At 38.5% G+C, this 27,183-nt stretch overlaps 2 protein-coding genes across 9 annotated transcripts in view; one reads left to right on the forward strand and one right to left on the reverse strand.

Annotated features, from left to right (window-relative positions):
- Positions 1-27,183, reverse strand: part of LACTB (lactamase beta) — a 49,815-nt gene that overhangs the window by 15,699 nt on the left and 6,933 nt on the right. For 2 of the 8 annotated variants that reach the window (XR_016391350.1, XR_016391349.1), the window contains 3 exons: positions 19,121-19,211; positions 16,769-16,897; positions 10,143-13,758 (listed from right to left, as the gene is read on the reverse strand). Coding sequence is in view for 3 of the 8 variants with exons in the window: in XM_089904373.1 (XP_089760499.1) it covers positions 18,680-19,211 (532 nt within the window). In the remaining 5 variants the exon portion in view is untranslated. The other 6 variants (XM_089904373.1, XM_022579705.3, XR_016391345.1 and 3 more) reach the window with 5 other exon arrangements.
- RPS27L (ribosomal protein S27 like) lies at positions 5,415-8,931 on the forward strand. The gene is made up of 4 exons (XM_022579711.3): positions 5,415-5,541; positions 6,434-6,542; positions 7,510-7,620; positions 8,729-8,931. Exons 1-4 carry the CDS (start codon positions 5,536-5,538, stop codon positions 8,755-8,757), a joined length of 255 nt encoding a protein of 84 aa, XP_022435419.1. The 5' UTR covers positions 5,415-5,535; the 3' UTR covers positions 8,758-8,931.

The raw sequence follows: 27,183 nt of genomic DNA on the forward strand, positions 1-27,183 counted from the left end.
AAGATCCCACATGCCAAGGAGCAGCTGGGCCCGTGAGCCATGGCCGCTGGGCCTGCACGTCCAGAGCCTGTGCTCCGCAGCAGGAGAGGCCACAACAGTGAGAGGCCCGCGTACCGCAAAAAAAAAAAAAAAAAAGGTAGGGAAAAGGATATAGTTATGTGCAAAGAACTGAAATCTTAGGTAGGAAGAAGAGATTAAAGAGCTTACAGGAAAGTGAATTTCCTTTAATACTCAGTCTTATCCCTGCATGTGTTTGGAGACTTTCCAGAGAGTAGTTCCCAAACTCTAGTAGATGGTGAAGTGTTTTTACTACTCTATGGGGAAATGAGAAGACAGCATAGTCAGCTTTTCCAAAAGTTAAACATTTTCAGTGTTTACCATGAGCGTAGTCTTTCACACCTGTTTGTTATTACAGGCTTTTTTTTTTTTGTAATTTGTAGTGATAGTGTAAGATAACTTTTTTGAGAAAGAGAATATGTATGGGTCTCTAAAATGTCTGCATCTGGCTCACAAGAGAGCTGACAACACAACGTTCTCCCTCAAATTAGGGGAAGACAGTGACAAGTCCAGACACTTGCAAACAACTACTCTTAATTTTCATGGAAGACTTACAACAAAGTTTCACTTACTATTCCATAATACATGATATTATAACAAAATACCATTTACTTCTTTTGGATTGACTGAGATAGGGAAAAACATAATATCCAGTATTGTCAAGGTTGTGAAGAAAGGGGCATTCTCAGACATTTACATCTGGATTGTAAGTTGGTTTGACTTTTCCGGAGGGTAATTTGGCAGTTTATATTATAAATCTTAAAATGTGCATAACTTTTGACTCAGCAATTCCTTTTTAGGAATATCCTAAGGATGATCAAGGATGGACACCAAGACTTATCTACAAGAATGTTTACTATAGCGTTATTTTAATAGTGAAAAATTGTGGGAATGGAGTATTGAGTGTTATATTTGACAGATTTGGGCGGTGGGTAGAGGGGTATTCATTATTGTATTAATTTTCTATTGCTGCTGTAACAAATTACTACATAAAGTTAGTGGTCTAAAACAACACAAATTTATGTGCAACATCATGGATGGACCTTGAGCACCTTATGCTAAGTGAGATAAGCCAGACAGAGAAAGACAAGTACTGTATATTATATGTACAATCTAAAAAAATCAAACTTGTAAAAAATACCCCAAGAAACAGAGTAAAATGGTGGTTACCAAGAAATGGGAAGTAGGGGGTAAGATTGATGGTGTTTAAGGGTACAAACTTGTAACGAGTACTAAAATAGCCATAAAGATTTTTTTAACATCTTTATTGGAGTGTAATTGCTTTACAATGTTGTGTAGTTTCTGCTGTATAACAAAGTGAATCAGCTATATGCATACATATATCCCCATATCCCCTCCCTCTTGTGCCTCCCTGCCACCCTCCTTATCCCACCCCTCTAGGTGGTCACAAAGCACCAAGCTGATCTCCCCAAATGATGCAGCTGCTTCCCACTAGCTATCTATTTTACATTTGGTAGTGTATATAAGTCCATGCCACTCTCTCACTTCATCCCAGCTTACCCTTCCTCCTCCCCGTGTCCTCAAGTCCATTCTCTATGCCTGTGTCTTTATTCCTGTCCTGCCCCTAGGTTCATCAGAACCATTTTTTCTTTAGATTCAATATATATGAGTTAGCATGTAGTATTTGTTTTTCTCTTTCTGACTTACTTCACTTTGTATGACAGATTCTAGGTCCATCCTCCTCACTACAAATAATTCAATTTCATTTCTTTTTATGACTGAGTAATATTCCATTGTATGTATGTGCCACATCTTCTTTATCCATTCATCTGTCGATGGACACTTAGGTTGCTTCCAGGTCCTGGCTATTGTAAAGAGTGCTGCAATGAACATTGTGGTATGTGACACATTTTGAATTATGGTTTTCTCAGGGTATATGCCCAGTAGTGGGATTGCTGGGTCATACGGTAGTTCTATTCTTAGTTTTTTAAGGAACTTCCATACTGTTCTCCATAGCAGCTGTATCAGTTTACATTCCCACCAACAGTGCAAGAGGGTTCCCTTTTCTCCACACCCTCTCCAGCATTTATTGTTTCTAGATTTTTTGATGATGGCCATTCTGACTGATGTGAGGTGATACCTCATTGTAGTTTTGATTTGCATTTCTCTACTGATTAGTGATGTTGAGCATCTTTTCATGTGTTTGTTGGCAATCTGTATATCTTCTTTGGAGAAATGTCTATTTAGGTCTTCTGCACATTTTTGGATTGGGTTTTTTTTTGATATTGAGCTGCATGAGCTGCTTGTATATTTTGGAGATTAATCCTTTGTCAGTTGCTTCATTTGCAAATATTTTCTCCTGAGGGTTGTCTTTTCCTCTTTTTTTATGGTTTCCTTTGCTGTGCAAAAGCTTTTGTTTCATTAGGTCCTATTTGTTTATTTTTGTTTTTACTTCCATTTCTCTAGGAGGTGGGTCAAAAAGGATTTTGCTGTGATTGATGTCATAGAGTGTTCTGCCTATGTTTTCCTCTAAGAGTTTTATAGTGCCTGGCCTTACATTTAGGTCTTTAATCCATTTTATTTTTTTGTATGGTATTAGAGAGTGTTCTAATTTCATTCTTTTACAGGTAGCTGTCCAGTTTTCCCAGCACCACTTATGGAAGAGGCTGGCTTTTCTCCATTGTATATTCTTGCCTCCTTTATCAAAAATAAGGTGACCATGTGGGCATGGGTTTACCTCTGGGCTTTCTATCCTGTTCCATTGATCTATATTTTTGTTTTTGTGCCAATACCATACTTAGCATACTGTCTTGATTACTGTAGATTTGTAGTAGAGTCTGAAGTCTGGGAGCCTGATTCCTCCAGCTCCGTTTTTCTTCCTCAAGATTTCTTTGGCTATTTGGGGTCTTTTGTATTTCCATAAAAATTGTGAAATTTTTTGTTCTAGTTCTGTGAAAAATGCCAGTGGTAGTTTGATACGGATTGCATTGAATCTGTAGATTGCTTTGGGTAGTAGAGTCATTTTCACAATGTTGATTCTTCCAATCCAAGAACATGGTATATCTCTCCATCTGTTTGTATCATCTTTAATTTCTTTCATCAGTGTCTTATAGTTTTCTGCATACAAGTCTTTTGTCTTCTTAGGTACGTTTATTCCTAGGTATTTTATTCTTTTTGTTGCAGTGGTAAATGGGAGTGTTTCCTTAATTTTTCTTTCAGATTTTTCATCATTAGTGTATAAAGAGTTAATGTAAAGTTTATTGAACATAGAATATTGTAAGAATGTAATGTGATAATTATTGTTACAATGGCAACCATATTACATAAATATATCAGAGTAACACATGTATACCTTAAATACAATGTGACATGTCAACTGTATCCAGAAAAATAAATAAATGATAAAAATAGATAAAACAACACAAATTTGTTATCTTACAGTTCTGTAGTTCAAAGTATGACCTGGGTCTCACTGGGAGAAAAATTGAGGTGCTGGCAGGGCTGTGTTCCTTCTGGAGGTTCTAGGGGAAAGTCCATTTCCTTGTCTTTTCCAGCTTCTAGAGGCTGCCTGCAATCCTTGGCTCACCACCCCCTTCTTCCATCTTCAAAGCCAACAACATGGCATCTCTCAGGCTCTTCTTTCATCACCACATGTCTCTCTCTTTCTTTCTCTTCCACTTTTAAGGATAATCCAGGATAATTTTCCTAGTTTAAAGCCAGCTAATTAGCAATCTTATTCCCACCTGCCATATAACTACAGGTCCTGGGGATTAAGAAGTCTTTGGGGGCCATGATTCTGCATACACAATTGTATTATTCCATATACTTATCTGTCTGAAAGTATATAATATTAATATTTTAAATATTAAGTATTTAAAACCCAGCTGTAATGTCTATTTTACTTTTTCCAGACAGAATTTTTATTTTATTTATTATTTTTGGCTGTGTTGGGTCTTTGTTGCTGCACGTGGGCTTTCTCTAGTTGCCACTATTGGGGGCTACTCTTCCTTGTGGTGCACAGGCTTCTCATTGCGGTGGCTTCTCTTGTTGCGGAGCATGGACTCCAGGTGCATGGGCTTCAGTAGTTGTGGCATGCGGGCTCAGTAGTTGTGGCTCACAGGCTCTAGAGCTCAGGCTCAGTAGTTGTGGCGCATGGGCTTAGTTGCTCCGTGGCAGGTGGGATCTTCCTGGACCAGGGCTCGAACCTGTGTCCCCTGCATTGGCAGGTAGATTCTTAACCACTGCACCACCAGGGAAGTCCCCCTAATGTCTATTATAGTGTATGGATGAAATAAGGACATATATTCACAGGATGAATGCTATGTGCCCATTAAAAGTCATTGTGTAGGAGAACATGTAGTAACATCGAGTGATTTTCATTATACAGTAAGTTGTGGGGGGAGGGGATCAAGTCTATAAAAGAATATGTACAAGATGATACCAATTATGTAATACCAAAACCCAAAACAAACCTACATGCAAGTGAATAAAAAAATGTCTGGAATGATAAAAGTCAGAATATTAACAATGCTCATCTCTGGATGGTGATTTAAATTTTCTTCTGTTTTTCTGTATTTTCCAAAATGTACATGACACATGTACTATCTTTTCGAAGAGAAATAAAAATTGATCGAGAACGTCTATCTAGGACAATTTTCTGATGAAGCGTCTCCTTGGTTTCTTAGCTTTTGACCACACGCACTCATAGGATGGTCCTCTTCATCAAAAATATTTCAAGTCTGGCCATCGGCGACACTCGCTGTTTTTTTCAGGCTCCAGCTGTCTGCTCTGGAAAGTGTGACCCACGGAGGACAGGAAGGAGCCACATGATGAACTAAGCACGGCAGCGAATCGGTGCTTCTTAAAAACTTTTTTCAAGGCCAAGCAAACCCAAGGCACAGCTACATCCCTCAAAGAACTTAATAACCGGTACCGGTACCTTGGAAGCAGGATGCGCAAGTAAACGAGCTTCTTTCATAATCTCGCCGGCACGTGTTAATGGTTTTAATTAATAATATTGTTTTTAATACATAAAAGATCAGAGGCATCACTCGTGTGCCCGCCCGCAGGGCAGCCGAGAGCGGAAGGCTTGGCGGCGGGACCTACGACAAGTGACCCAGCGTGCCCAGCCGGGTCCGCTCTGCAGCGGTGCCGGCGCTCCCGAAGCCCGAGGGGGCTTCCCATCCGGGCGTGCACCGCCTGAGCCTGGCCCCAGGAACCACTTGCCCAGGGCGAAGCCCTGGGGACGACGGCCTTAGCCCAGGAGCCCGTTAGGTTCGCGGGCTTTGGAACTCGAATGGGCGAGGGGCTCGGCACCTCCCCTCGCCCGCCGCCCGCGGATCCCGGCCAGAGCCAGCCCTCACCACAGAGAGGAGCGCCTAGAGTCAACGGGCCCGCCGCTCCGCTCCTCCCAGCCTCCTCTATCCCGGAAGTTGACGCCGCGCTCCCGGTCGCGTGCTGCTTGCTTGGGGTGTCGCCTTAGAGATCTGCACGGGCTGGGCTTGCGAAAGGATCAACATGCCTGTGAGTTGTTTACTTTCGGGCTTCGCGTTTGTGTCTGCCTTCTCTGTAGGCCGAGGGGCCCCAGGGGCGGGCTAGCTCGATGGCTCCGCGGGCCCCCGGGGCTCCCGGCCGAACGCGGCTCGGCGGCTCGGATCCCGCGGCTCTTTCGCGCGTGGTGGACTTGTTGGGACTTGCCCGGCGGCGCGGCAAGTCGGGCCCTGCCTGGGCGTGGAGCCGTTGGGACTGCACCCGGCGCCGCCCTGGGTGCAGTCTGGAGTCGATGGCTGGGAGGGGACAGCTCCCCGGGTACCTTAGTCAGCCCTCCTGGGTTTCGGTGGGAACCCGCGAGGCTGTGACCGTTGAAGTCTTCTTGCTCTCCTTTTGCTTCGTGGGTCTTGCCCCCGGTGCCTTCTTTTGGAAGCGATTTCCTGCTTGTTTCCTTTTTGGAAACTGTCTTCGCAGTTGCCTTACAAATTATCCAGGACGGTCTCGCGTCAGCCACTTAAAAGAGTTCTTATCAGATGTTGAACCCTGGGGGCAGAAATCACTTCGGTGTTGGCATTCGCCGGGTCTACCTCAGCGACTTGTACTCTCAGCGGGTCCAGGGTCCGGATCACGTTCTTACTTAGCACCACAGTTTTATTTTCACTGGCGACTGTTATTAGTTAAGAAGAACGGAGCTAACCTTACCACATGTTTCCTGATCGTTCCCCTTAACCGGAACTTGGAGAACACAAGCATTATAAAAAAGTGTTGATGCAAGTTAACAGGCTTTAAAATAAGTAATATCTAAAGTGTTGTCTCTGCTGAATATGACTGTTATTCCTATTTTTACCTGTATATTTTCACATATGGTTAAATCGGCCAGAGTTGTGGTGTCATTCTAGTAGTAATAATATGCTTTTTTATTCAGTTGGCTAGAGATTTACTGCATCCTTCCTTGGAAGAGGAAAAGAAAAAACATAAGAAGAAACGGCTGGTTCAAAGTCCAAATTCTTATTTTATGGATGTAAAATGTCCAGGTAAAATTTCAAACTTTAACTCCTTTCCTAAGGAAAATTTCTATAAGAATTACTTACAGAATTTCTCTGTAAGAGTTACTCATAGTGTGTTGTGTATGTTTCGATATTAGGACCCGAAGTGGGATTACAGAATTGGAATGTCATGAGGGTTATTTCCATAATAAACCACTTTAGAAACATTTGGGTGGTGGGGGTGTGTGTGTGTGAAGATGGGACTCCACAGGGGACATGACATTGGACTTACTAAGTCTTTAAGCTGTTCAGATGATAAGTTTTCTTTTTCACCATGCAATGAAAAGTATATTGATTCTTCAGTGTAAAGCTGCAGGGCCCGGTATGGTGGTCATTAGCCATATGTGGCTACTGAGCACTTGAAATGTGGCTAGTCAAAATGGAAAAATTCTTTCTCATTCTTTTTTTCTTGAGGTATAATTGACATAAAACAATATATTAGTTTCCGGTATGTGACCTCATGATTCCATATTTGTATATATTGGGAAATGATCACCACAATAAGTCTAGTTAATATCTGTCACCATATATAGTTACAAAATTTTTTTTTCTTGTGATAAGAACTTTTAAGATATACTCTTAGCAACTTTAAAATATTCAATATGGTACTATTATTAACTATAGTCACCATGCTGTATCTTTTTTTTTAATGCTGTATCTTTAAGTGTGAAATATACACCAGATTTTGAAGATGTAGCATTGAAAACAAAAAGGCTTTGATTATATGGTGAAATGATAATATTTTGGAAATACTGAGGTTCAATAGAATATATTATTAATTTCACCTTTAAAAAAACTTGTTTTTAATGTGGCTACTAGAAAAGTTTGTTACATACATGGCTTGCTACTGCACAGCACTGAAGTTCCTAATCTTTTACAGGGTCTTTACTAGAAATATGTTGAACAGGTACTGTGTTTTTTTCTGCTTTTCACTTTTAACACTTCCCTTTTTCAGGCTGCTACAAGATTACCACGGTTTTTAGCCATGCTCAGACAGTGGTGCTTTGTGTAGGTTGTTCAACCGTGTTGTGCCAGCCGACAGGAGGAAAGGCCAGACTCACAGAAGGTAAATCACTTGGCATTTTCTAACCCAGTGATCAGACTTTATGATTTTAAAATCTCTCTCTTTACTAAAAATCAGTTTAAAAGAAATCTTAAATTCATAATTACCAAAATAATTTTTATCTTTTATTGCTCTTTTAGTAAAGGGTGCCCTGTTCAATTAGATAAATTTGTACTCTTGACCTTGTAAAGAATTGCTTTATCTATTATTTTTCTTAGTTTAGAGCACCTGATTCTGTTGTATTTAGTCAGTTTGCTTAACTTGGAATGTTAGACATAAATCAGAATGGAGCAAAAGAATAAATACATAAGATATCTAAAAATATAGGATTTAAAAATTTCTCCTGTAAATATTTTGTTTCAAATGTACTTGGTACATATGATTTAAGATAGTTTTAATCATTGCTAGCTAAGCAACAGATAACTATAATGAAAATGTCAGAGGTTTGAGTTCTCTGAGCAACTTATGATTAATATAGTCTAATTTTAATTCTTTCACTTTTGTGAAGAAAAAATACATATGTATATAATTTTCCATAGTAGTACTTAGAGATTTACAGTTCAATAGTGATATTTGAAATTTGCTTGTGGTATTTTGAGGAGCTGTGAATTCCATGTTATTCTCATTGGAAGAGTTGTAAGTGGATTGCCAATAAATCCAAGATCTATTTGGTGTGACTTTGTGAGATCTAACTGAAATTAGCACAATATTTAAATGCAGTATTGCTCTTAAAAATGTACTTGCAAGATTGCCAAAACCTTTATATCATGCCATGATTTTAGAACTTTGTGTCCATGTGCTGACAGATGATTAAAAGGATGCATCTGTACCAGAATTATCCTAAAAGATCTGAAATGAACTCTAATCAGAATTATTTTCTTGAACTCCATTATAACATTTGAGAATCGGGAGTGACAGTCACATCAGAGTGAATTCAAATATAAAAGATATCTTTTAGCAAATTTCTGGTATAAAAAAATAACCTATATATGAATATTACTCTAGTATTTCTAAAACTTAAGCTTTTATGTAAAAAGTATTTTTTGTCATTAAAACTGTACCAAAGATAGAACAGACTTGTGTTTAATATGCTCTTGTGATTCCTTTGCAGGGTGTTCATTTAGAAGAAAGCAACACTAATGATCCACACAACTTCCTGAATTTGTGTTCTATCACAGAAAGCCTTATCAGTTCAGTAATTCCAGTTAATCTACCAAGATAATGTAATTATGTTTAATTTTGTAAGGTATACAACAGCGCTCTCCTATTTTGGTGTCAGTTTTTCAATAAAGTTTTGATTATGGGCAAACTTTTTTTCAAGTATGTGTTAATGTACCATACATTTATATATGCTGTGTATATGAATTTGGTTTAAACATTTTTAAAAGGGTATTCTGATTAGTTTGTGTCTCGCTTCAGGAGTAGAAACTTTAAATATTTGCTTTTCAGTCCTTTTCCAAATTTATGTGAGGGGGCTAAATGATTACAAATGGAAAGAAGTTCATTATTTATTAATTCTAAATATAGTTTTGGTATTGTAACTATGGAAACATTTATAGAAGTACATATTTAATGCAGTAACAATCACAGTGTAATGCCTTGGATTTATATGCCCATAAATACTGTATACTTTAGTACAGTAACTGCAGCTGGGGTCTGAGTTATAGAAAGCTCTTTTTGGGGCAGAAAATTTGAGAGGAGAAATCAGGAGTAGCATGATTTACCCGGGATGTTCTGGCAGGGGGCAGTAGATGGTATTGAATTCTCTGGTCCAGACAGGTGAGCACTCCTGACTGAAAAATGTGTTGAGTGGTTCTGTTATCTCATTGTCACTTTTATGGTTTATGAAGTGGCCCTCGGGAGTTAGGGGGTAGAGTGTATCTTTCCCTCTCTAGCACCTATATGACTGCTCATTAGATTGGGAAGATAACTGCTTCTCTTTTACCTGTTACCTTTAAGGCAGGCACTGAAGACAGTCATTTCCTATCAAGAGGTGTTCCTACATAAATACACCCCCAATCCGAGAGATTGATCCTTTAACATACTGATTGGTATATCAGAGGAATGTTGCATGAGAACTGAAGAACTCTGGAAAGTTTGGAGCGTATTTAATATATGGAGAAATAAATAACTCAGAGCTTCCCAAACTTTCTTGGTTTATGGCATCTTTAGTCTCAGTAATTTTTTCATGGAGTCCCCTGGCCAAAAGAAATACCTAACAGTTAAATTTATTAAGTAGTTAGGTTCTAGCAACTGTAGTAGCCATTTGAAAAAGAAGAACACATAAATTAAAAGCAAAGTGATAATTTTTACCTCATTCTTAAATTACCTACTAATGGAATGAGTGTGCCTTTTGGGCACTGCAGTTTCTCAAAATTGGGATCATGTTGGACACAGCCATCCTCATTTTTTTTCACATTGATTTTTGCATAGTACTAGCTTTTTATCACAGCAATGGCCCAAAACCCAGCTTCACAAAGATACATCATCAAAGGGAATGTGGTGCTATCTAATGTAACAATTACCTGGAACTAGAAGTTTGCATGGTATCCAAAAGATGTCAAGTATCAATGTTTCTCCCATGATGCTCCAAGCCACCTCAGCTTGCACAGTTTAGGAACCTTGGAAAAATCTGTGGTGAATAAGGAGCAAATTCCTGAAAATTTTCTTGGAAATAGTACTGGAAGAAAGTATTGTACTTTAAAGAACCTATCTAAGGATTAATTTAAAGAGATACTTGGCACTGGGAACTGAATGGTATATTAAGTTTTACTTCATTATTAATCTAAACATACTACTGGGTTTGAAAAATGCTCAGTAGAGAACACTCAGACTTTTCCAAACTTCAAGGTTTGACACATACATTATTTACTGAATTTTTTTCTTTAATACTATTATTTATATTGTCTTCATTGAGCAGGCTCAGCGGCCATGGCTCACGGGCCCAGCCACTCCGTGGTATGTGAGATCTTCCCGGACCGGGGCACGAACCCGTGTCCCCTGCATCGGCAGGCAGACTCTCAACCACTGCACCAACCAGGGAAGCCCTGTCTTCATTTTTTAATGTAAATGTATTTTTTAAAAAAACCTTATATCTCTTCCATAAATTAAAAAAAAAAAGGTTACATAAAGATAATTAAAAATAAAATGAAATTCTTGGCTTCTGACCTGGTCAGGTGACAAACGGTTTCTTATCTGGTTGCCCCTGTAAGTCACCTGATAAAGGTCAGTTTTTTTTGGTTTGAGATATAATGTAGATACCATAAAATTCAACACTTTACAGTGTAAATTTCAGTGGTTTTTAGTATATTCACAATGTTGTACAACCACTACCACTATCTAATCCCCGACAATTTTCATCTCTCCAAAAAGAAACTCCATACTCATTAGCATTCACTCCCCATTTCTTCCTCCTCCCAACTCCTGGCAACCACTAACAGACTTTCTATCTCCTTGGACTTGCCTACTCTGGACATTTTATATAAATGGGATCATACAACATGTGGCCTATTGTGTCTGGCTTCCTTCACTAGCATAATGTATATCATGGCCATTCATGCATGTATCAGTACTTCATCCCCCTTTTGACTGAATAATATTCTGTTGTAAGAATATACATTTTGGACTTCCCTGGTAGCACAGTGGTTAAGAATCCACCTGCCAATGCAGGGGACATGGGTTCAAGCCCTGGTCTGGGAAGATCCCACGTGCTGCAGAGCAACTAAGCCCATGCGCCACAACTACTGAGCCTGCGCTCTAGAGCCCGCGCACCTAGAGCCTGTGTTCTGCAACAAGAGAAGCCACTGCAAGGAGAAGCCTGCGCACCGCAACAAAGAGTAGCCTCCACTAGCTGCCACTAGAGAAAGCCCGCGCGCAGCAACGAAGACCCAACGCAGCCAAAAACAAACAAAAAAAACCTATTTAGAAAAAAAAAAAGAATATAAATTTCGTTTATCTATTAATCAGTTGATGGACATTTGGGTTGTCTTCACCTTTTGGCTACTATAAATAATGCTGCTGTGAACTTCTGTGTACACATTTTTGTGTAGACATTTTTTTTGTGTGTGTGTGTGCGGTACGCGGGCCTCTCACTGTTGTGGCCTCTCCCGTTGTGGAGCACAGGCTCCGGACGCGCAGGCTCAGCCATGGCTCACGGGCCCAGCCGCTCCGCGGCATGTGGGATCTTCCCAGACCAGGGCACGAACCTGTGTCCCCTGCATCGGCAGGTGGACTCTCAACCACTGCACCACCAGGGAAGCCCTGTAGACATGTTTTAAATTCTCTTGGGTATATACTTAGGAGTGGAATTGCTCGGTCATACAGTAACTCTGTATTTAGCTTGTTGAGGAACTGCCTGTTTTCCAAAGCAGCTGCACTATTTTACATTCCTACTAGCAATGCACAAGCATTCCAATTTCCTACATCCTTGCCAATACTTGCTATTGTCTATTTTTTTGATTATAGCCATCTTAGTGTGTGTGAAGAGTTATCTCATTAGGGTTTGATGTGTATTTCCCTGATGACTAATGATGTTGACCATATTTAAATGTGCTTATTGGCTATTTGTGTATCTTCTTTGGAGAAATGTCTATTCAGATCCTTTGCCCATTGTTAACTGGGTTGCCTTTTTATTTTTGAGTTGTAAGAGTTCTTACGTATTTTAGATACAAATCCCTTATATACATGGTTTGCAAATATTTTCTCCCATTCTGTAGGTTGTCTTTTCACCTTTTGTCCTTAGAAACACAAACATTTTAAATTTTTATGAAGTCTAATTTATCTAATTAGATATGGAAAACAGTATGGAGTTTCCTTAAAAAACTAAAAATAGAGTTACCATTTGATCCAACAATCCCACACCTGGGCATATATTGATATCTGGAGAAAACCATAATTCGAAAGGATACATGTACCCCAATATTCATAGCAGACCTATACCAGGTTGACTGTTATTTTCTTACCTAGCAAATCCTCACATTAGAAAAAAATTAGGGAGACTAGTCCTGTCCGATTTAGTTAAAAGCCTACATTTTACATTTTTCTTAGGGAAGCAGGTTTAGTTTCGCTTATTCTACAGGAAAAGAATACTGGAGCTGCCACTGCCTTCTGGACCCAGAGCTCAGGAGACGCCAGCTTCAGCCCTGGTCGATGTTTTGTGTTTGTATTCTGAAGTCCATGAGTGTCTTTTTCATTTTTTCATTTCACATTTTATATATCATGCTATGTATATAAGAGAGGGGGTGTGTAAAAGCATGACTCTACTGTGCCATCTTTGTCTTTAATTTGCATATTAATAACAAAAGTTGTGTATTTTTTATTTGCAGCCAGACTTACTAATTAAAATCCCAATACATATTTTTTTATTCATTTTATGTGACTTTTTTATTTTTGCTAAGCACTCCATCTATAAAATTGCATGCCACTAACTGTCCTTTTATTGGGTCTGTAAATTTTTAGAGATGCTTCTTTTATGGGAAGACAAGATAATTTTAGAACAGGCTTTTGAGTCAGATATGCCTGAATTTGAAATGAGTTCTAATGGTTAATGCTTGTGTGACTTTGGGCAAAATAAGTACAATAATTTCTATTTAATCGGGTTGTTTTGAAGATAACATATATAAAGTGCTTAGCACAATGCCTGACACATAGTAAATACTCTGTTAATAGTATTCTTTTAAATAAAAAAGGATCCTGTGTATTCAAAATCAAGCACTTTCAAGTTCTGTTTTTTTCTTCCAAATTATTTATCCACTTCATTACCACACTGGAGCATAGTTAACAATTGCTGCAAATGAAGTCACCCCAAAATTTAGTGGCTTAAAATAATGATGACATTCTTTTTCATGATTCTGTGGGTTGGTCTTACCTGGGCTCACTCATGCATGGAGGCTCAACTGGACTGGAAGGTCCAAGATGGCTTCAGTCACATGTCTGGTACTGGCCGTCAGCTGGGTTATCCAGTAAGGTAGTCTGGTTTCCTTACGTGGCCATCTTGGGGGCAGTGTTCTTGGAGGGTGAAGATGCAAGTTTGATGGCCTCTTGAAGCCTAAGCGCTGGAACTTGTGCAACATCATTTCCCTGGGTCAAAGCAAGTCACAAGGCCACCTCTGGTTCAAGGGAGTGGAGAAATAGACACCATCTCTGGTTGAGAAGAGAGGCAAAATCACATTGCAACGGAGCATGCACAATGGAATGGGAGGAATTTGTGGCTATTAAAATTTTTACCACATGTTGGGAGAACTCCAATATTTATCAAGGTTATTCATTCTCTAACCCATGAACATGTCCACAATCAATTCTTAAAGAAATGCTGTATTCATTTCCCTATTCTGGATGAGCACAGAATATAAGTGGGAAATTTACATTAGAGGAAATCCAGATGGCCAATGAACATATGAAAATAGGTCTAACTTCACTAATAGGTAAATGCAAGTAAAAACAACCAGATACCATTTCCAATCCATTGCATAGTCAAAAATTGAAAGTCAGTGTTGTCATATAAACAACAGAATTAGGTTCAACCATATAAAATTGTTTATATTCATGCATTTTTGAGGTAGAAAAACTGCAATTTCATACGGTCAAAGGATGTTCCTTATAGCACTGCATATAATAGTAAAAAAAAATCCATCAATAAGAAAATGGATGGTATAATGTGATATAGTCATACAGTGTAATATTTCATAGCAGTTAAACTGAATTTATATTTACCAACTTGACCAGATCACAAAACAATGTTAAATTTAAAAGGAGAGTGTAGAAAACATCTATACTATGGTGCTATTTGTGTAAATGTAAATAATACAATTTAATACTATATCAGATATGAATATATATACTTGGCTGTGAAAGTATTAAATAAGGGACTGGAAGGATATACCCCAACTCCTGACAGCAGATTCCTGCAGGGCAAAAGGAGTGGGACTTTGGGTGGTGGTTCTAGGAGTCTTCAGCTTTATCTATTAGTATTTTTAAAAATATTTATTTATTTGGTTGCACCGGGTCTTAGTCGCAGCACGTGGGCTCCTTAGCTGTGGCATGCAAACTCTTGGTTGTGGCATGCATGCGGGATCTAGTTCCTGGACCAGGACACGGAGTCTTAACCACTGCACCACCAGGGAAGTCCCTAGTATTTTTTAAATGAAGAAAATTTGACTAAATGTTAACATTTTAAATTCTGGGTATTGGGATTATATGGGTATTTGCCATGTGAACCTTTTGTGCTTTCTAGTATTTTTTTTTTCACAAAATAAAAGATCAATTAGCTATTCTGGTATCCTCTAAGAAACAGAACTCAGACTATTTGAACCTGAATCAATAGCAAATAACAATATAATTCTTTAAGCCTATAGTTATGAAAATGTAGCTGTAAAATCCTAAAAGGTTACAAGGTGAGGTTATTATTCTATAAAAGTAATCTTTTTTCTTTATAAAATGCAACAATGAGCTCTAACCCATCTATGTTTTTTCTATTAAAAATTACAAAGACATATTTCCATAATCTCAGCTTTCAAATCTGGGGTAGAATTTTAAACTTTTGTATTCTGTGATAGGAAGGTAAAGCAAATCATTTGTTGTCAATAATCACCTTGACAAGTTGTAAATTTCAGAAAAAAAAAAAAAACTAAAACACAAGAAATTTGTGTCAAGTTCTCTTGTGTTCTTTTCCCTAATATTAAGGATCAGCCACACCAGAATTACCACTTTGCAAGATGTAGAAATTTATCAATGCTGTTTCTAACAATATTAAGAAAATAAGTTATCATAGCAGACAGGAATTCCATCTGAGGTCTGTGAACCCCTGATGTTTGTACATTGGTTCATTTTCTGAGAAGATTCCCAGCTCTTCTCCGAGCTTCAACAAGAATTCTAAAAGGTGAAAAACCAGTCTAAAGCAAGTACCCTGCTCATAATGCACATTCACTAACTTCACAGGGCTCTTCACACTTCGTGGCTCTTCCTGCACAGACAGTTCAGTCACGCTGCACTTCTCCCGGACACCCAGACAATGCTCTTCCCTCCTCTCCCAATGTAAATGTCACCTCCTTGGCAGCTCCAAGCAGTTCGCTCTGTGATCTGTGCTAAGGTTCAAAGCTCACGTTGATGTCACATGATCAAACTAAAAACATGTATCTGCCAATATCAGAAGTATTTTTTAAATTGCCATTAATTTGATTTACTTTTAGTCACAATATTTAATGTTTAAAATTTAGAATAACATTAAAGGAAGGCATTTTATATTTATCAAAGACAGCATGGATTGAAAATTTTGACAAATATGAATAGAAGACCTAAAGGTCAGGAGAAGCCAGAAAGAAATAAGGAGATGAAATGCATCTGTTGTAGGGAGCTGCTTTCTCTGTACTTTGACCCCTCAGAAATATCCATCTACTTACCTTCACAGATCAAAGTGGAGTGAAGAAACAGGCTGAGAGCTCAGAACTATAGAAAAGCCCTCTTTTATTAGACTGTATAAAAACTTTGATTTCTTTTTGAATTTTCCTGAATTCAGTCTCCAATATTCGTCATCTATGGCTGTTATGCAGTATTTCCCAGTACCTCAACACTACAATAAGCCATCCATGGAGCCAGTCTCCAAGATAGTTCCCAATGAACCCTATCTTCTGGTATTTAGCCTTTGTGTAGCCTTCTCCCACACTGAATCAGGGTGGGTCTGTGTGACCAGTAGAATTTGGCATAGGTGATAGTGTATGACCTCCAAGGGAAGATTATGAAAGACACTGTGGCTTTTGCCTTGTTTCTCTCTTTAATCACTCAATCTGAGGGAAGCCATAGGACAGTCAAGCAGACCTATGGAGAAGTCCATGAAGTGAGACATTGAGACCTGTTCCCAAAAGCCAGCAAGTAACAGAAGCCTCTTGCCTATAGCCACATGGGTGAACTATCTTGGAATGAGATCCTCTAGCCTCAGTCAAGCCTTCAGGTGACTGAAACTCCTGCTGACATCTTGCCTGCAGCCACAGGAGAGACCCTGAGCTAGAACTATTCAGCTAAACTGCTCCCAGAACTTATGAAACAGAGAATTTGTGAGATGGGGTAGTTTGTTATGCAGCAATAGATAATTAATGCTCATTACGCTAAATAAAAGAAGCCAGACACAGAAGGCCACATATTATATGATTCTACTTACATGAAACATCCATAATAGGCAAATCCAAAGAGACAGAGAGTAGATTGGTGGTTGCCAGGGCCCGGGAGTAGACAGGAATGCAGAGCAAATGTTAATGGGTATAGGATTTCTTTTTTGGGTGAAGATGTTCTGGAATTGAATGGGTACACAATCTTGTGATTATACTAAAACCACTAAATTGTACAGTACACTTTAAAGGTTGAATTTTAAGGTATGTGAATTGTGAATTCTATGTGAAATTACCTATTTTTTTACATTACAGACTTTGATACCTGGAAGTGGAGTGCAGCTGTAACAAACACCTGAAACGTGGGGGTGAATTTGGAAGAGAAGAGTAAACAGAAGTTGAAAGGACTTTGAAAAGAGTGTCAGTGAAAGCCTGAGGAACCCTGAAGAAACTGTTTAGAAGTATGGTGGCCTTTGAGGAGGCTGCAGGCATGGACTTAAAGGAGAGTAAGGAAAAATGTTACTGGAAATTAGAGGGAAGAGGATTATTGTTCTCCAGTGGCAGAAAGTTTAGCAACACTGTTGCCTGCAAGACCACAGAAAGTAGAAAATATGCCTAATGAACTGGGTGAATCTAGCTGAGATTTCCAGACACAGTGTTGACTCTTGGCTTCTTCTTGTTGCTTATGCTAAAAAGAAGGAGAGAGAGGAGCTAAAGGAAGGACTACTAAACAAAAATGAATCAATAATTGATGGTTTGGAAAGTTCCCAGACTCCCCAGATGGCAAAAGATGCTAAGATTAGGAAACAATTTCAAAGCAAAGATAAAATTTACGGTACTTCCAGGAAAAAAACAGTCTAAAGACAAAGTTGAGGGTATGACTATAAAACCCTTTATGACTGTGGAAAGAACCAAGATGGTGCCTCAAAAGCTATTTAAACAATAGGCCTTAATAGAAGCTTAACAGTGTTTTCTCCAATTGTCTCAGCAGAATTCTAAGTTAGAGAGGGGTATATTTTGAAGAGATTTGGGGGTATGGCTTTTTTTTTATTAGCATGAACCTCAATGAGATTAGCAAGAACCTCAATGGGACTCACAAAGTTTTTAAAAATTATATTAGCAGGAAGACTGTTAACTTAGACTGAAAGGAGACTACAAAAGAGCCCTTTGGACCCTCAAACTTGTACAAGCAGAAAGCAGGCTGAGAAAGCCACTCAAATGCAAACACATATTGCCTTTCATGAAAAAAACAGTAACTCAGAGGGCAGAACTAAGAGCTCTGAGAACACAGCCAGGAGCCAAGAATTATTCTCAAGCCTTGAGTACTAATCAAGCAGCTGCCAACCTGTGTCTGGTTGGATGTGGGGAACAAATAACATCTTAAGTTCACAGGTCTTAGGATCTGTGAGTGAATGAGCCATTTGGGAAGGATTTCCTCCAGGACCAGAGAAGTCTTTAGAAGACTACAACATCTTATCCGAAACCACATTACAGACCCTGGTGCCAGACCCACCCAGCCAATCTACTCCTAAATTCCTGAGCCTCAGAAACCATGGGATAATAAATACGTGTTCTTTTAAGATGCAATAGATAACTAATATACCATTTCTCATAATCTTGTTTCTGCTGTCATATTAAAAGAACAATATTATGAGGTTCCTGTCAAATGAGATTTTCTCTATACTATACATTTAAAAAGTACATTTTTATCAGAATGTTTTATTTCAAGAATTAACACTTTTTTCAAAAAGTAAAAATATACTTACTTCCCTGAGTATAAAGAATTCATCTTACAATAAAAGACAATTACAAAATTAAGCAATTAGAGGTACATAATTCTCTGCATTCAATTATACTCTATTACAAATTTATTCTTTAAAATCTCATGTATTTGGGGACTTTAATGTTTCAAAAAACAAACAAACAAAAACAAAATCATAACGGCTCGTTTTGCACCTGTGATGTTAAGGCATGTCTGATCTGTCTTTATCAAATTCCAGAGCAATCTTTAAAGCAGTGTTGTTGAGGCCAACAGACTGCATGTTACATATGATAGAAACAACTGTTCCTCTTGGGGGAAACTTGTTATTTATAGCTTCTGCATCCAGTTCTTCAGGAAGGACCAGTAGGACACTACTGGCACCCACTGCACCTCCAGTGTGTGAGGCATAATGCCGTTGCTTCCTACAAGAACCATATGTTTGCTTCTTTTCCACAACACCCCATGCCATTGCATATTTACCCTCTTTATCCCAAGACATCTCTGTGTTAGGCACTGGTGTCCAAATCATAAGCATTGTTTCTGGTTTGAGATATCCAGGTAAAAGATTTTCATTTGAGTTCTTAAACAGCCCGACTTGGTAACCATACAGCATTGCATTCCCAAATTTCAGAAGGTCACCTACTGTAGACAGAAATCCACCACCAGCCCATTTATAGGAGTTATCCACGTAAGGTGTGTTGACAAGACGTCTCTTTTTATTGTAAACATAAAATCTAAAATGAAATAAGAATAATCATTAAAAATTTGATAGTCTATTATTGACTTTATACATGAAGATGAACAGGAAAATGTATACATGAGACAGATTGTATTTCACTGTAGTGAACATACTTTCTCAGAAACTAACCACTAATTTTCAGTATGAAAATGAAACAGAGATAAGTGAGTAATTAAAGTATAGAAAGTGGGTTGTTTTTTCTGTTGGCAAGGCTTGCCCATGCTAAGTGTATCAAACTTCTAATGCCTGTAAAGAATGTACTGATTAGTACTACACATGATATTTTCCCCGTGCACATGCAGAAACACCTAATGTTTGGTAGACATTTTCAGTCCTTGGGCTCAATGAATCATGTGCCACATGTAAATTTTATAACTGAAAATGTATATATGGGGATGTTCAGAAATAAGATTAATATTTGTAAGGAGACTATTTCTCCTGGTTAAAAATACATAGAGATACTGTGTATGATGATGTGATGTGGTACTTTCTTGGTGTAGTGGAAGAAGCAGGAGTTAGCAAATCTCAGTTTGAATTCCAACTCTCACCCTTACTGGCTATACTTATTTGATTTGATTAACAAACACTTATGCCAGCGGTCCCCAACCTTTGTGGCACCAGGGACCGGTTTCACGGAAGACAATTTTTCCACGGACCAGGGCGGAGGGGGGATGGTTTCGGGATGATTTAAGCACATTACATTTATTGTGCAATTTATTTCTATTATTATTACATTGTAATATATAATAATTATATGACTCACCATAATGCAGAATCAGTGGGAGCCCTGAGCGTGTTTTCACTTGCCACTCACTGATAGGGTTTTGATATGAGTCTACAAGCAGTTGATTTATTATGGTCCCTATGTAGTCAAACCTCTCTGCTAATGATAATCTGTATTTGCAGCCACTCCCCAGCGCTAGCATCACCGCCTCAGCTCCATCTCAAATCATCAGGCATTAGATTCTCATAAGGAGAGCGCAGCCTAGATCTCTCACATGCGCAGTTCACAGTAGGGTTCGCGCTCCTATGAGAATCTAATGCCGCTGCTGATCTGACAGGAGGCGGAGCTCAGGCAGTAATGCAAGCGATGCGGAGCGGCTGTAAATAGAGATGAAGCTTCGCTCGCTTGCCTGCCACTCACCTCCTGCTGTGCGGCCCAGTTTCTAATAGGCCACAAACCAGTAACGGTCCGTAGCCCTGGGGTTGGGGACCCCTGACTTATACAGTTCTTACTATGTTCCAGCCATTGTTCTAAGAACTATATAAGTATGAACTAATTTATTCTTGTAACAGTGTTAGGAGGTAGGTAATATAATTCCTGTTTTACAGATGAGGAAACTGAGGCACAGAGACTATAAATAACTTGTCCAAAGCCACAGTTTTTAAGAGGCAGAGTTGGATTAAAATCCAGGCAGTCTGTTACCTCTCTGCTTCCATCCTAATTTGTAAAATGGGGACAAAAACATCTACTTTGCAGAGTTAGAAATAAATGTATAAAGCACTTTGCATATTTCTGATAGGTACTTAATAAATGGTAGCTGTTATTCATTCAATCATTCAACAGTTATTGATGAAACACTATGTGCCAGGCACTGTTTGGATGTTGGGATAAAGTGTAAACAAAAGAGAATAACTTCATGGGGTTTCCATTCTAATATGAGGAGACGGTACCATAAACATTAGGTACATGAAATGAAATCACAAAATAAACAAAAAAAGGACACTTGGCTCATGAGCCTCCTTCCTTTCAAGTTTCATAATAAAATGGTGTTTTAGGGCTTCCCTGGTGGCACAGTGGTTAAGAATCCACCTGCCAATGCAGGGGACACGGGTTCGAGCCCTGATCTGGGAAGATCCCACATGCCGTGGGGCAACTAAGCCCGTGTGCCACAACTACTGAGCCTGCGCTCTAGAGCCCGTGAGCCACAACTACTGAGCCTGTGTGCCACAACTACTGAAGCCTGCATGCCTAGAGCCCGTGCTCTGCAACAAGAGAAGCCACTGCAATAAGAAGCCCGCGCACCGCAACGAGTAGCCCTTGCTCGCCACAAGTAGAGAAAGCCGCGTGTAGCAATGAAGACCCAATGCAACCAAAAATAAATAAAATAAATAAATTTATTTTTTTAAAGTGGTGTTCTTAGGTTTTCAGTTTGCTGACAGTCTCACCCGTAATGACCTTCATCTTCATCCTAACTTGGTTGTTCATAAAGCACTGTCAGACCTGAATCTCACCATCACTTTAAACTGTTTTATCACTAAGGTCTCAAACTCAGACATTTCTTCCTAGGACTATGACTTCCAACCCTTCCAGCTCTCCAAATGAACCTGCTTTCTGCCCTCAATGGGACCTTCATCCATCCCCCTTGGGTCGTCCCAATTTTCCCGGGTCTTTTAGTTCCCAGTGGTTTCCCCTGATTTTCTCTTCTAGGCTGAACTATATCAGCTGTGGTCTCATTAGCACTCTTTTGAACTAACACTACACCAATCCATCAATCCTAAATAAATCTAGGTACCCCTTATCTATCAAGAAAGGCTCCAGGAATTCATATAACAAAGCTGACTGGTATAAGTTCATACTCTTGCTAAGGGTCTTCACTGCTGTTCTCAAATCCTTTTATTCTTTTCCTGGGTACTCCTTGGTATACTCTTCATAATAGGTATTCCCAATCTCTTCCACCCTCAGTCCTCTACCCTATCTCAGGCCCAGTCATTTTACTGAGAAGATTGAGGCCATCCAAAGTGAGCTAGAAACTCCCATCTTTATCTTAAAATGCATTTACATCATCATCCAATCTTTAAAAAATTTCCTATTGTTTTTAAGAGGCATTGTTTTAGTTGTCACAATTATTAGAGGGCTCTTACTGACATTTAGTGGATAGGGGCCCAAGGGTCCTAATGACCTGTGGTGTATGGGAAAGTCCCACACAGTGGTGCATTCTCCTATATCCTGTGAGATCAACTATCCTACGAGATGCCCCTGTAAGTAAAGAATCTGTTTATAACTAGCTGAGCCTAGAACCCTCTCCATTTTATATGTAAATACAAAGTACTTTGTACTCTACAATGTATTTTTCTTGAATGTAACCACTGTGAAAATTGAAGATCACACTCTATTTTGCTCAAAACTTCAGCCAGAGTTAGCCACCAAGGACATGAGTTGAAGCACCAATGCAATAAACCTGTATTGGTCTGCATTTTGTTGTCACATTTAAAGTAATTTTATGTATTAAGTTGCAGTTGACTTTATTATGTCTTCTCGTGTTGTTGTGAGTAAACATTATCATATTGAGATATTATTATAAATTAAAAATATTCCTTTTATTTCTTTATATTTCAGTTAGAGTATTGAGTGTAGGTTATATGATCTCTTTCATTTCAGATATTAAAGGAGGTGTTATTACATATTTGTTAAATTAAGGGGCAGTGGGTCTAAAGGCACTGATACTCATTGTTCAGTATAATCTAGCCCTTGCTTACCTATTTGACCTCATCACGTACAACATCTTGCCTTACTTTTTTCATGCCAGACTTCTTTCTGTATTTGCAATAAGGCACACTAGCTTTCCTTATTATTCGTGTTTCAACTCAACAAACATGGCCTAAAACCAATATATTTTAAATAGATCTCCCCACTAACATCCTCTCCCTCTACATCCCATCACCCTGTTCTATTTTCTTCTCATATCTGAGATTCTTAGTTTACATATTTGTCTGTCTCTTCCCATAGAATGTAAGTTTCATAAAGGCAGGAATCTTATCTACCTGGTTCATTGATGCTTCCCCTACCTAGAACAGTACTGGCCATCCACTAAGTACTTGTTAAATATGTTGAACACATGAAAGCATCATTTGTTGGCTAGTATTTAATGGAGACCCCTTGCAAGGAACTGGAGAGAAAAGAAAAACCATACACCCGTGGCTGCTCTCAAAGGGCTAACTGTCCAATAATCTTGTGGGACAGTTCTTAAATTTCAGAGCACCGTATGAATCACCTGGAGATTTTGTTACAATGCAGATTCTGCTTCAGTACGTCTGGGGAGGGCCCCAAATTCTGCAGTTCTAACAAGCTCCCACGTGATTCCAATATCGCTTTGAGTAACAGGTTGTGGGATGACTAGCAAGATGGATGTGAGGAATCCTGAGCACTAGTGAGAGCTAGCCTTGTTTGAAATGGTTCCTCACTTTGCTGGGGAGCAAAATAGTTCAGTTTGACTGAAGCAGAGAGCTTTAAAAGGTGATGCCGGAGGAGTAGATATGGGACAGGGCACAACTCACAAAGGACTTTCTGCGCCATGCTAGGAATTTTGACTCCTTCACCTTAGTTCACAAAATGCTCTAGTTTTCTATATCCTAAGGGAAAAAAAAACCTTTTCTTTTTTGTTTTACCCCTGTTACAGCTTCCAGCTACCAGTCCTTTCACTCTCATTTATTGCCAAACTACATAAGACAGTCCGCACCTGCCGTTTCCATGCACTCACCCTCTCCATTCATTCAATTCCGTAAAATCTGGCTTCTGTTCCCCCATCTCTACTAAACAGCTCTCTTGCGGGTTATCAAGATCTTCTAATTCCCTTTTTATGGTCCTCATCCTAACTGCCCCTGTAGCACTGTGACCCAGCACTTCGCTGACACTCCCCGCAGGCCACTTTGCTCTGTGCTCTCTCTTCTCACTCTCAATCCTATGATTCCCCGTATCCCTCCAATCACCAGTGGTTCCAGTGTCCCAGGTCTTCTCTTCTACAGAGATAACTACAAAACTGCAGCTGTACCACAAACTCTGTTCCAAATTTACCATCGAATTTTCTACTAGCATTAATAACTCTCAGATTTCTTTTTTTCTCAATGTTGTTTATCAGAATCAGCATTGGGCCTCATCCCTCCCTTCAAAATTCGTAAATTAGAAGGGACAGTGGGCATATATAATTTGAAAAAGGACTTCTCTTTCTTCTGTCAAGATTCTTATATGTCCCCCAAAAGTCCAAGTCATAATATTGGGTGAAGCAGGAGTGACCACAGGTATGTGCTCTGAAGGTTAAAAGAGAAAAAAGTCTACAGAGGATCTTAATATGCTCTCCTGAGAACCAGTGATTTGATACGTGGTCTCCTCAGTTCTCAAAATGAACATGTCCAAAACTACTCTCTTCTGAACCTTCGTATATTTCTCCTCTCCATTAAAACCTTTCTTGCCTCTCTTGCTCTCAAATCTCTCATATCCAATAATGATAAATCCTCATTCAACCTCAGCTTTCTGTCCGACCATTCTCCCTCCTTCCATTCCTATGGCCACTCCTGTATTTTAGGTCCCCATTACTTTCTGCCCCAACTCTGATTACACTTTTATTTCCCGCCAATCAAATCTCAAAGAAGCCACATAACAGAATAACAAAAATGTTTTCTCACTGAGAAATATATTTATTAGAGTGAACTCCAAGTTTTTAAAGTAGGAGAGAACTATCAATCTATTTTGGTTAATAATCAGCTTTGTGCAACTTTTAATAAAGCATTTCAAAGCACCTACATCAAGGTTGGAAATTAGGATGACTCAGTCACTCCTCTTTTAAAATATAAATTTATGGAGAATTTTAGACTTTAATCTAGAACTCTAAACTTTAAAAAGGTAAATTCAGCCTTTAATCTTTTGATTCCTCTTCACAGAGGACAAATTAATGACTTTTCATGAAAATAAATTTGTTCAGCTGAATGATAACTTTATTATTTCAAATTCTTAAGGAATTTCTGCACTAAAAAGAATGGAATTATAGACACGAGTTCTTAAGTTACTGGGACATCTTTGTAACTGAATAATTGATAGAATGATGCCAGATGACAAACAGCCTCTCCCCACTTATTTAAGAATCCCTAGTTTCTACACAAGATTATATTATCACAGAAATATACATCTACAAACTCATAAATTCAAAATAAATTTTTAAAAGCTTCTTAAATGCCTTTACAAACAGTTATGCATCACTTTGTATTTTATTGCTATGAGAAGTTTAAAAAACCACAAAATTTAAAATGCATATTATAAACACCCAATCCCACTCTAACATTTAGCATTAACATGGACTGAACCTACTACTAGAGTCCATCAGCTAAAGCATAGAAAACAGCTTCATAAGGAACAATGCTTAATTTTAGAAGATACTCTAGAAAATAAAGATAATAAATAATAATTAAGATAATAAGAAAAGGTAAAGACCATATCTATACTGTCAAAATACAGCAAACCCTTCAGAAAACATTCATTTTATTTGATTTTGGTCCTATCCAACTATGAAAGAGATTTTTGTTGCAAGTATTGTGCCAAACACAAAGAAAATATGAACAGAGTCTAATAATAAGCTAAAGCATTGACTAATGCATCAACAAACTGAGTGTCTTTCAGTGGGAAGAACATTCACTCCATTCCCCTGTGGTCTTTGCTTAAAGAGTTATTTAGTTTACTTGCCTATACAGACTATACTTGAAATACAGAATCAATATCTATTTACATATACAGAATCAATGTTCCCAGTCTTCCATTTAAGAAACCCCAGTTTCATTCAGGACAACAGTGCACCCAGCTAAAAACTAATTTCTCTGCATTCCTTACAGCTGAATGTGCCCTGTTGCTAAAATTCTGGCCGAAGAAATGTAAGTAGTATTTTGGAGTGGGATTCTGGGGGAATACCTTAAACAGGTGACAGGCACTGGGAGGCACTATTTTAAACACACACACATACATACAGAGAAATGATAAAGATGATAAATATTTACTCTTGGGATACAGTAACTCTAAGAAGCCTAGGTCAAGATAATGTAAACATATTTAATTTATGATTATACCAAGGGGTCAGTAGACTAGATAACAAAGCTGCAAACTTTTGCTGGAAATTTTATTTCTTGTACAATGGTACCATAAAACAAATGAACAGAAACATATGCATTTACTAAATTTTACTTTAAGGTTTTTTTTTTAAACACACATCTTTGAGAAGATTTCTTTTACTCCCTGAACTTCTCCCCAAAGCTGGTGAAATAATCACTAAGCTCTTTTGAAATAATTACTACAAAAATAAAAAAAGAATCAGAGTTGAGCTTCAGAGGCCCAAACAGATATTGTATCAAGTAAAATAAAAACAAAGCAAATGGACAGAACATTTTCCTTGGTAACATATTTCCTTCTTCTTTTAGTGTCCTATTTTATTTCTGCAGCCTATTTAATCTACCTATAATGAATCACTTACCCCTTTAGCACCACTGGGCACAAGTAAAGCCTAAAGAAAAAACCCAGAGTTGACAGCAACCTTTAACAGTAGAAACAGAAACCCACTGCCTTTTTCAAAAAATGGGAGATAAAATGAAATTAACTCAATCATATGCCATATTTTGATTTCTGTGCATCATAAATTAATCACTCATTAAGAAAACAGTAAATGATAGCTGCCTTGCAGTCTGCACATTCATGGAGCCTTAATTTTCAGCTGAGAAAAGAGGCTCAATGATTCTCCCTAATATGTAAGTGTAGGCATCTGTTATCAAATGCCTAGATTTGAATCAAAATAAGGTCATGCATCTATGCCATCTTTATTAGAGAATCTTTTCTAGATTCAACTGACAACTTCAGGTATTTGTCATTTTTTCTTATGCTTTCCAGTAGAATATAATGTTGGACCTAAAAATAATAAACACTGTCTGAAGTGGTTGAAAACTACAGGCCATTTCCATCATTACAAAGTCTACAAATAACAAATGCTGGAGAGGGTGTGGAGAATAGGGAACCCTCCTACACTGTTGCTTGGGAATGTAAGTTGGTGCAGCCACTATGGAAAACAGTATGGAGGTTCCTCAAAAAACTAAGACTTAGCATATGACCCAGCAATCCCACTCCTGGGCATATACCTGGATAAAACTGTAATTCAAAAAGATACATGCACCCCTATGTTCATAGCAGCACTATTCACAATAGCCAAGACACGGAA

The sequence above is a fragment of the Delphinapterus leucas genome, chromosome 2 (genome assembly GCF_059928025.1).
Source record: "Delphinapterus leucas isolate spDelLeu-1000000601 "Yukka" chromosome 2, BTC_Dleu_Yukka2, whole genome shotgun sequence".
Lineage (NCBI taxonomy): Eukaryota > Metazoa > Chordata > Mammalia > Artiodactyla > Monodontidae > Delphinapterus > Delphinapterus leucas.

What these genes read in the sequence shown, in the direction of transcription:
- RPS27L (XM_022579711.3), top strand. An exon ending in TATGGATGTAAAATGTCCAG is followed by an intron (nt 6,543 to 7,509) that starts GTAAAATTTCAA and finishes TCCCTTTTTCAG; the next exon opens with GCTGCTACAAGATTACCACG. An exon ending in AAAGGCCAGACTCACAGAAG is followed by an intron (nt 7,621 to 8,728) that starts GTAAATCACTTG and finishes ATTCCTTTGCAG; the next exon opens with GGTGTTCATTTAGAAGAAAG.